The following is a 12020-nucleotide window of genomic DNA, read 5'->3' on the forward strand; positions in this document are numbered from 1 at the left end:
GAGGAAGTATTAAAAATTAAAAAAAAAATCAAGAAAGACCGGTTATCTTTGATAAAGGGTCTTTCTTAATTTTCACCTCCTTAAGATTATATCAAACAGACTCGTTGTTTTTAATATTGGGTCTCCCGTTATTTAATTAAGCGGTCTCTTATCTTAGGTCTCTTTAGCCATTTTTGTAGTAGTGTTGCATTTCAAAGGTTCTAAAGCCGATCTAACTTGTTGAGCGTTTTATTTTATTATTTGGGAAATATACAAATAATTTAGAATAGGTATTCACCTATTCAATTGGACCGAGTCATGGTGAAAATGCACGGTAAATTTATAATGCCAAATTAGTTGAAATCATTATAGTTTAATTTTGAATATAATGTTTAAGTACCCATAAATTTAATGGACATTTGAAATTATGTGAAATTATGATGACATGCCTTTTAAAGTAGCTAAAAGAGCAACTGTATTCTAGCATAACAAAGTGCACATGTGTCATAACATTAGTTAACTTAGAAATTCATTAAACTAGAACAAACAAACAACATCACGTAACAAAGTTACACGAAGTATAACCCATAAAAGATAAGCTTAAGTAGTTTTAATTTGGAACCAACTACATAATATAATACATTAATATAATGACGACGCTAATGCATAACCTACTTAAGCGAAATTAAATATGCATCCTAATGCATAACTTATGTAGCGAAACTAAACATCCTTCTCATGGCCTCCACATAGTCGAACCTCCTCCATACTCAAGCACCATCCATAGTCAAACAGCCCCAAAACTAACTGCAAATGTTGGAAAACCTTCAGGCCCTCCTCCTCCTCCTTAACGGTGGAAAACTCTACACAAAGTATTTTGAAAAAGAATTACACAAATCATATAATAAATGACACTAGCCTAGCTTTTCCGATGGCATAGGTAGATAAGTACTTGGAGAATCACTTCAAAAACACTCAAGTGACCTGGCCCCTTGTATTGAGAACTGTAATAGAGTATTTCCCAGACCACTTCCACATAATAGCAACAGCACCGGAATGGATGTCCATTATAGAGTGAATGAAATTATAATTACCAGGTACTTTGGTAACAATTTCACTTAAATTGGAAACCTTGTTCCTCGTCTCTAGTAGTAGAACAATTCCAGGGTTGTGCAGTGCGTACATAGCCTCAAAGTTCCTTATGAATAAGGGCCTTGAGACATTACTCATGTTCCAGCAAACTAGCACACTTGAAGAGTTGAAGGTGTTATAGTTGTTATATTTACAACCTGAGGAATGTACATGCTAGAAAATGGATCAATAACTACGGTGTGATGTTGTGAAACCTTATTTGCTAGTTGCCTAATAACTTCAAGGTGGAGGACATGATGGAAAGTGAGGAGCCTGACCACTTGAAATCCATCGGCAAACGTTATCATAGATATCCTAAGTGCTTCTGATTGGGAGGTAATTCGATACGGAATTGGGGTAAAGTTTATAACTGGTTTAGGATCAAGGATGTGCATTAAATATGAAGGAATCAAGGTGTTTGTGTTAGAGGGGGTTCATTTGAGAGGTGCCACCTTAGTAAGATGTGGAAATTCAAATCAATTGGAAAACAGTCGGCAAGGCTAGGAAAGTGGGCTAGTTACATGGGACCTTCACCGTTAAGAGAAGCATCATCTTGTAGTTGACTTCAGGGTCGAATTTGGATTCAGGATAAAGAATTATATCCCAAACTTCTTCCCTTGTCATCCACACGGTGTAGAAGTTTGTTTGCTTGTAATACTCGAATGAGTTGAAATCTAATTCCTTGGCATCACTAACTTGTGGAGCTCTGTAGAAAAAATTGTAACATAACAAGCAACATCCCTACGAATTACTGACTTATTGAGAGGTGGTGCGGAAACAAGGTACACTAAATGGAAAGAGATTGAATAGTTGCAAATTGATATGAAATGCTAGGTTGCCTTCAACTGGGGTATTTATAAAAGGTAGACACCTAATGTTAATGTGCCACTTGTCAAATTAGATAAATTTGGGTTTAATTTAAGGATATGGTAGAACAGTAGGTAATACAAGGTGAATTTTTAATCTATTATTATAATAACCTATAAATAAAAACTAGTACTCATATTATTATTCGTAGCCGATCATAATTAAATTATCTTCACCAAATTTGATAGTAATAGTATTAATTCAATTGTCATATTATCTTCACTAAGTTAGATAGTATTAGTATAAACTAAATTGTTTCACAGTTAGGGGTCACAATGGCAATCAATGATTTGAGGTGTAAAGTATTTCATAAATTAGTGCGTTGGGATTAACTGCATAATGAAATAATGTTGTACTGTATTCTTTTGTAATTACGTTACATTCATGTCTATTAAAAATATAAACATTTCCCCTTTTTTTTTAAGTCATCAACAATTTAATTCAATATCATGTTGTTTAAAAAACTTTTCTTTTACAAAATTCAAATGTAAATTAATTTATTAAATATTTTGATAGAAAACCAAAAAATAAAATATCACCTACTATATGTACAAATTAAAGTCAATATCTATACAATAAAGAAAACTAAATATTAAATTCAGTACGATTTAAAGTGAGACACATAAATGATACAATATAGGATAAATTTTCCAACTACACAACAAATCCAAATTAGGAAAATTCATAATCTAATTATTTAGTTATTCTAGTCTAAGGTACGTACAATAGTTATTCTAGTCAAAGGTAGGTAAAATAGTAGTTATTCATTTTTTTAAAAAAAAACACCCCAAAAGACCATCAAAGGAACGTGAAGCGATTTAAGATAAAAAAAATTTAACAAGTAAATTAAGTTCTTAATTTTTTGACCAACAATTAAAGTTTAGGTTCATAGTAAAATACATTTCAAACCTAAAAGTACTTGTTACATTTAACGGAAAGGTTATGTTTCGTGTGTGAGGGAGTTCATGTAAGAGTAGAGAAAGTAAGTGAACTAGAATTTGAGATACAGTGAACCATCTCAAAATGGCATTATAGTGTTCATTGGATGATAATATTATTATCGTGTTCAGATCGTTATCCCCTTACCTTAAATGGACAGTTAATAAAAGAAGAAGAAGACTACCCATGCCACGAGTTTCCCGAGCCATTTGTCAAAGATGGAATACAACAACCATGATTCAAGATATTCTTGGATTGTAATTTTCCAGATGAGATTCCCGTTCCTGTGCACAAGGAACAAACACCTCCATTATTTGACTTTAACGTCATGGGTCTCCTCTTTGGATACGAAAAGAATGATCCTAAGCGAGTCAACGACAACTCCGCGCTCATCCAAATAGTGCTACAAAGTGAAAACTTCGACTCCTCCAAGCTCATCACTGCGGCAGAAGGCCTAGTTCAAGGATGGAAAAAGACCATAAAGGTGACTACACCAAGTGGAAGAAGAATCTCCATCACCACAGGACAAGGATCAATGTTCGATGAATCTGAATCGTTTGAGTCTGAGTCTGAATCTGAGTCTTCTAAGTCTCTTATAGTTGCACCTCCTTCTATTTCCCCTAGTTTAGCACCTACCCCTAGATTAGTTAGTAGTCATGTCCCAACGGACGTCTCTGCTTTTGATGTAATGATTTCAGAGTTTAATAATATGCCTTCTTTTGCTTACTCCTCGTGTCATTCCCTTACCTAAGATAACGAGCATTGCTTTACTAACAATGAAAATGACAAAGAAATAATTAAAACAATGGAAACACTTGATAATAAAACACTGATAATTAAAGAAACCGAGACTATTAACCGTAGGAGTTTATAGGTACTATAATGCGGAAAAACAAGAATCATATTCATAAAGCACCTAATCCCAAGATTGCATGCATAACACACAAGACACATAATCATACCTTTGAAGTGTGAATTCCACGAAGCTATTCGACTGGCAAATCAGGGAGAGAATAGAGCCACAAGCGTTGCTCCTCTACTCAGTCCACGGGATTCGAACGAGCCGTCCACCAATACTAAATTGGTCGAGTGAAAGAGGAAAACCGCGATCACCACCTTTAATGGACTAACCGACCACCACGAACCAACACCACCACGAACAACCACAATCGGCGCCGAGGGAGGAGGAGAGAGCCGTGAAAGAGAGGATTATGAGAGGGGTTTGGTCTCGTGTTTGCTAATTAGGGTTTGATCAAACTGATCACTGAATTACAATACTGAAAACCCTTAGCACTTAGTCAATTTATAATCCCATTATAATTAGACTAAGTCACGAAGCCCAAAGCCCTCCATATCACTCCATATGGCCGGTCATACTAGGGGATGAGGCCCATCATGGGCCTCGTCCTCTCGTGCTTGATCTAGGCCCTTTGTGTGACCTTATAGGATACGTCCAATTGGGCTTTGGCCTATTTTACTAGCCCAAAGATCGTTAGTACCTGTAGTTATGATATAACGACGACCCAAATGTACGAACTTAATTATCTCCATAATTTGATCCATATATATATCTAGTAATTGCACATGGCGAAGACATAAATCCTTCAATCTCCCACTTGTCTGAGACAAGTGTGCAATATTCAAATTCCTTAAGTCAATGTGTGTCGATTTGATAATATGATTGCATCCCGTGTCGAGATCATATTAATCTACAAATCTTTTCTTGAAATCTGAGTTCCAATTACAAAACCAAATGATTACTGAGTAATGCATTTGAACGCGACCACGTATTTTCTGAATTCCCCCTTTTCAAGTGACCATGACACATTCCCTAATTTAATAGGTGTAGACACCCAAATGTGTCTCTCCAAAACCAAACCCAGTGATGAATAGCTTTCGCGTCGAATCATAATCGAATGAAGTGAAAGTGTGGAAAGTCTAATGTTGTGGTTAGTTTTTATAAAAACCTTTCTTTCTATTTTCGAAAACCTGCTTTATTTTATGAAAATAGCCAATCCAGTTTAGTTTGGTCCATGACAAGGGTCCAATAATGGTGTAGTTGGATGGGGCTCAAAAAGAGCTTTCCAACGATATATTATAAGCCCAATTCTGATGAATAATGAGAAAGTTATGGCCAAAATACTAAACTGGACCCGTTTTGGTTCTTATATGCGGCCCAATGATCTAGAGAAGGGCCTATTATTAATTATCATTCCTAAAGCTATTAGGATTGATTATGTCTTCTAGAATCTTCTAGAAAGTTCTCTTAAATCCTAATAGGATTAGGATTGATAATTATGTTGTATGAGTTTTACTTGGAATAAAATAAGTGTTTTTACGAAAATATGGTTTTACCCTTTAAACATGGATTTTACGACTTAATTTTATCGAGAAGTGGATTCCGCGTACATAACGTGTATTTTCCCACGCACCGCCTGGCGTCGCAGTGCGTCGCCTGGCGACGGTCCTGTCGTCTAGCGACAAGCTCTGTCGTTGGCAACAAATGGCAGTATTATTCCGTGTTGAACTTGAAGTATTTTCTATCGTTTTCGGACTATTTTCTTATAAATAGGGTCCCTGGACCTCCGTTTTCAATCATCAACTCTGATCAAGAATTTCTTGATTCTCTCTCTCTTTCTAAACCTTCCCTTTTACAAACACAATTCCGCATTCATTAGTTATAGACACACCTAGCCAAGTTCGAAGTTGCCTTCGCCCTAGACGTGAAAGGTTTGATATTTCTGAGGGTTTGGTCCCAAATCTCTATTTCAATTATTTAATTTGAGTGTTTGTTTTAATACTTTTCCTTGAAGTTACTAACGTGTGTATTTTGTTATTAGAAAGAGGTACGAGGCATCGAAGTAAGTGCTTTAATTGCTTTATTGATCTTTTGATACAGAAATCATGCTTAGATTGTTTTGTTGATTCCTAGTATCATGTTAGGATGTTTTATTGCTTCCTAGTATCATGTTTAGGGTAATTTCTAATATCAAGTATGATTAAAAGAATGCTTCCTATTTCTTTTCTAATAGCATGTTAGTATCATGCTAGGAATAAAGCTTTGATCTTTATTATTTAGTGACATGCTAGGGTTTGTTATTAATCATTGTTAGTATCACGCCTAGGATCTTGCTATTGTTATTATGCTTTATTGAGATTTTTATGATGATGATGATTATAATTATGTTGCTTCATGTTTATTATTTATTGTTATTGCTTGATCACCCCTTTTATGCATGTTTAAAGGGAATTTGTACTTGTAATCACGCTTAATAAGATAATTAATAATCTTGGTTTAGGTTAATATGATTATAATTCAAGTGATCGCCAATAATAGTTTTATTTGTGCATTAAAATTCAACCAACATAGATAAACAGGTTTAGGGTAATCCTATTGATTGTATGTTAGTCAGAAAGCGCACATGAATACGAGTAAAATAAAGTAGAGGCCTATTATTAGGGCAGGTTCAATCTCTTTTAGGTTGGATTTGTACCTTCATCCCCGAACTTCCAGTCTTGGTTCCAGACCTATTGGAGTTGACGATCTCCTGGATCGTTAAGGGGTGTAACCTTCACCCCGTGAACGGTTTACAAGTTCCTAAAACTTGTTAGCGACTCTTTTGCTCTAGCTTCCTTCCCTTTGGACGTCACCATGCTTAAGTGTATGATCACAGTGGGGCTCAAGTGTGGGATGACTTGAAATATTCCCTACAATAGATAAACTCAATTCAATCTTGCAGCAACAAGGCTCCCACTCAACTTTTGAAGTAACCGGGAAACATCCTTTATAATCTCCAGTTACGGGTAGGCGTTTGAATGTACCACAGTTAAATCAATCATTTAATAGAATCAATGTTCCACTCATGTCAAAGGAATCCACTAATATATCCGGAAGCTCTATACTTGAACTTCAAAGTAGGTTAATAGTTCAATCATGCATCATTCATGCATATCCAAGTGATTGACCGAGCATCACTATACCCCTATAGCCCATGAAACTGCGCTATCCAATCAATCTTACATGCTAGTCCATTTATTGAAATCATTTATTTCCACTTTAATGATTTCGACCTAGGAACTTAAATAATGTATGAATTTTGTTCACATGTGGGGTTTCATTCACCAAGTCATCAACCTGATGAGCCCATCAATTCATAATTATTTTGGAAATTTTATTTAATTTCCAAAACCATAATTAAATAAGAGAAATAATAATTTATGTTTATAAACATAATTCTACAAATATATGCATTCCTTATGTAATACATTTTCTCAAAACAAACACAACTTGAATTACATAACTTGCTAAAATCCAAGACTTTGATATGACTCTCATACTTTAGTCTGTGGAAGGGGTTTAATAAATGATATTCTCATTCATAATAAAACTCTGCAGATCACGACAATCCTGCTTGTCATTAATCTCATAAATGAGGTGATATCTCATATCTATTTGTTTGGATTTGTGATGTGACCTTGGCTTCTTTGTTTTGGAAAAGGTATCCTTTTAGTCACAAGACAATATGATCCAAACTTCCTTCTTAACTACTATACACTTACTGTAGCTAAAACGCATATTCTAACATTGAATATGCAACAACATTCTGCTTTGAATTCTTCAAGCTTACTGTACTTCTCCATACAGACACAAAATGTATCTAGATCACAATCTAAATTCATCTTGCTTGTTTGGAAACTTGCATCCTTATAACTTTTGACAACTTGTTCACTTTTTCCACCATAAACTAGAGACATTCCTTTTGTGCTTCTCAAGTACTCAAGGATTTGTTCTTGGTAACTTTCAGTATGCTTATCCTGAACTTTCTTGAAACCTGCTACACATGCACAAGTCATATGTAACATCTTGCTTTGTACATTTCATGGCACAGAAACATAAGGTGCACTATCCATACGATTCAACTCCACTAGCTTTTGAAGGCACTGAGTTTCACTGAGCGTAATACCATGAAACATGGGAAGACATTCTCTCTTAGAGTCTTGTTTCATGAACTTGTCAAGAACCTTATTAACATAAGTCTCTCGATGTTGTCCAATCATTCTTCAAGATTCATTTCGTTGATCTTGATTTCCAATATGTACTCAACACTTCCTAAGTCTTTCATATAGAAGCAACTCTCTAACAATTACTTGACTGATTCAAGCATTGATATGTCATTTCATATGAACTATATGTCATCTACATACAAGACTAATAAGACCAATTGCTCCCACAAAACTTCTTGTCTCTAGAAGATTCCTTTTCTGTTCTATGAGGAAATCAAACTGTTTGATTGCCTGATCGAAACGAATGTTCCAACTCCCTAATGCTTACTTCAATCCATTAAATAAATTTCTGAAGTTTGCAAAACTTTCTATGATTTCTGGATTTTCAAAACCCTTAGGTAGTATCATATACATATCCTCCATCAAGAACATTTCAAGAGGGTGATTTTGATATCCAATGCTAACTTCGTAATCAAAATCAGCAATCACTAGAAGAACCCAAATAGGCTTACGCAACTAATAGGTTTGACCCCATTTGTAAGACTATCATGGACTAACACATCTTTACAGACATGGAATCCATTATGGATTTCATGGCCTTAAGCCACTTTTGAGTTGGCACTTACCCAAAGCTTGCTTGTAGGGTATGGGTTCTAACCATTCAAATAGGAAAATTTTAGAATCCACCTTTTCTCAGAATTTCAATAAATTGTTTGTTTTGATCCTAAGTAACCTACGATAGGTGTGAGCAACAATAGAATTATTCTCTTCAACTCTTTGAAGCCTTTCATTCAAGTGGGACGATAGAAGTCTCGCTAGTTGAATTAGCTTGCTTCGACATATGATTTATCAAATTAGCTGATTTCATACGCCCTCGTCTCTGATGTAGTGTTATCCACATCCATTTGTTGCTTGTCTCGAATCTCATCGAGATCTAAATTTACTCCCACTTAGCTTTGTAGGAATAGATTTCTTTATATAAAGACAAAGAAGAACTATTTACTTGATTTATGGTTTATTATGTCATCTTTGTAAACATTTTACATTGATTTCATAACCCTTAATCCTATTTAGAAAAGACAACTTTTGGAACATTTCCAATCCATAACTCTTATGACGTCTTTTCAATTGCTTGGTTGAGTTTATGTTAGTATATTCGCAATTGTTGTTCTAATGTATATCCTCAAAACGATATTTGTAAATCATTAAAGTTAATCTAGGATCGAACCATGGCAAGCAAAGTTTGATTCCTTCTTTCTAACACACATCTTTTTAGTATAGTGTTTCTTGATTGTGAATTAATTCAACAATTCCCTTTAGATGATCATTAATTTTGAGTTAAATATTTATCACAACAATCATATTGTGGTGTTAATTGTTTATCTCAAACCGATTTTACATTTCATTCTGGAATTCTTGAACTTTTCAATGATTCCAAGCTTTACTTCATTAAGGAATTATCGATATAGTTACTTAAATCGTTAGTAAAAGCAATGAAATAGTTAAATCTCTTGCAAGTTTTTGAACTTATTGGTCCACACACATCATATGTATGAGTTCCAGAAGGTCATTAGCTCCTTCACCCTTTCAACTAAAAGGCGACTTGGTCATCTTACCTTATCAAGCATGACTTTTAATTCTCAAGTGATTCATAATCAAATAAGAGTAAGAGTACGTCCATCCGATTGTAATCTTTGGATGTGCAAATGGTTTATGTGACCTAACCTTACTTTGTTGTAAGTAAGTTTGTTTTAAATCATCTAATTTACTTTTGTGATCTACTTATATCAATGTCATAAAACAAAATTAACTCGTATCTAGCATAAATGAAAACAATTTATTACCTTAGTCATGGATGAACACTTGTCCAAGCCAAGTAAAACCAAATCAGTATCTCAACAAGAAACCGAAATATTGTCTCATCAAAACTGGAAATAAGTCTAAAATCATCATAAAAATTTTGAAATTAAAACTATGAAGCTATCTCTGGTCACTCGAACACTTCTAGTGCACCCTTTAGCTTCATTTCCTTTCTAGCCACACTTCTTTGCAGTTTCTGCTCAACATTAATAATGTTAAGCATTGCAACTTGGTATCACATACCTAAGTGACAGTTAAAATGTTTATAACATAATACCTGAGGTGGATGCTCCATTCTTCTTGAGGAACTCAAGATACTTGTGGAAATTGTGCTTCCAATGCCCCTTCTTCTTGCAGTAAAGATTCACTTTCATCTGCAGTCTTGGCCTTTGGAGTTGCTTTAGGCTTTTCAAGTGCCTTGGCAACTTTCTTGCCCTTGCCCTTAGCCTTTTGCCCCTTCTTCTTGAACCCCTTTCCCTTCTAAACCATAAGAACCTCTTTCTTAGGTTCCTTAGGGATTTGCTTCTCAGCACTAACCAACATAGCATGCAACTCATTCATAGTCTTTGTAGCATCAGACATGTTAAAGTTCATGATAAATTGGTTGAAAGTTTCTGGAAGTGAGTGGAGAATGATGTTTGTTGTCATCTCATCACTGTATGGGTGCCCTAGTTATTCCAAATTTTGAATTAGGCCGATCATCTTGAAAACACGATCATGAACCGTGGTACCCCTCTCCATCTTACAATCCAGAATCTCTCTATGGAGCTCGTACCTCTCAACTCTAGCTTGTTTCTTAAACAAAGCTTTGAGTTCTTGCATGATAGTATATGCATCCTGGTCCTCAAAACGCTTTTGAAGACTAGACTCCATAGTAGCAATCATTAAGTAAGTGATAGGCACAACCCTGTCTAGTGCTTCCTTGTGCTTACGGACCTCTGCTGCAGTAGCATCCTCACCCAAAGGTCTTGGAAATGGGGTGTTAATGACATCCTCTCTACCTTCAGATTTCAGAACAAGTCTTAGCATCCTTTCCCAAGTGGAAAAGTTTTCTCCTGTCAACCTATCCTTCTTAAGGAATGGTCGTAGATTATAAATGTTGTTGTCATTGTTACGACTACCCATCTATGTCAAAATAAGGAAAAGTTTAATAATTATGTTTAATTAAAATTCAAGTACCATAAACGAATTATATAGGTAACTTTTACACACTTCATTCAATATTAAATGAACCCAATTGAATTTTAAGTGATTCCAAGATCCTTTATTAGTGAAATAATTGACCGGACTTTGGCCCTACCATCAACCATTACATTTTCAAGGTGAGTAAACTCTTTACTGATTACAACTCTTGTAACTCTTGGTTGAATAATTAACCATCACATGTTTAATTATTACCCTTTGCTTCAAGGTTCTAAACGCTTTAGGTAACCTTGTTGAGCATAACCAGTAAAAATGGTAAAGCTTGATTTACCCCAACTCTCCCAAGATATAAAATGACACCCAGCTTTGACATGACCTATCATAAACATCAAAGGTTTATTGGGTTTTTAATTGGAAAAGCAACCTCAATATTACCGGGACCTAGATTCATTATGTTGTGATTATTTAGTGAACTCTAACGCATCATCAATTAACATAAATAAAATCTAACATCCATAATCTACTGATGCAATAAAACATGACATACTATGGCCCCTTAGTCCTAAGAAAACTAGAAATGAAAATGCTCCCACTTGAACCATCATGGATCTCCATCCACCTTGTTCCTTTGGGCCTTCACTTTATGGGCTTCTTTGGACTAAATTATTTAAATAACTAATCTATTAACTGTTGGGTTTCGATGAGTCTGACTCATCGCGAAAAATAAAACCCAAGCCCAAGAACAAACTCACAATTAATATAACATTATGCATAAATAACAAGAATAGAGAAAAAACTAAATTACCCTTGCAGCATGCTTCGCTTAACCGGATGGAGCTCTTACTTGAGAAAAGCCGAGCCTCACAAATGGCAAGGACCTCCGACGAAGTCCACCCACAACGCGACCCGACTGGTCTACTACTTGGAGGTTAGCCAAGTCCGACCAAAAAGACTACATGAGTAATTAATGAGCTTATAGGTTTTCTCTCAATTGAGATGCCTAATTGAGCTCTTACTTAAGTGAGTTTTCCCAATTCCCAAGTGGGATATTTATAGGGAAACTCAAGTGAGAAATCCACTCTCCCATCAATGTGGGA

General features: G+C 35.2%; 1 protein-coding gene across 1 annotated transcript in view; it reads left to right on the forward strand.

Annotated features, from left to right (window-relative positions):
- Positions 1-3244: 3244 nt before the first annotated feature.
- The window catches only part of LOC145588759 (uncharacterized), a 42569-nt gene continuing 33793 nt past the window's right edge, over positions 3245-12020 (forward strand). The window contains exon 1 of the mRNA XM_081645363.1: positions 3245-3601. Within this exon, the coding sequence (XP_081501489.1) occupies positions 3245-3601 (357 nt within the window). The remainder of the gene's footprint in view (positions 3602-12020) is intronic.

This window comes from Chenopodium album, chromosome 17, assembly GCF_948465745.1.
Source record: "Chenopodium album chromosome 17, dcCheAlbu1.1, whole genome shotgun sequence".
Taxonomy (NCBI): Eukaryota; Viridiplantae; Streptophyta; class Magnoliopsida; order Caryophyllales; family Amaranthaceae; genus Chenopodium; species Chenopodium album.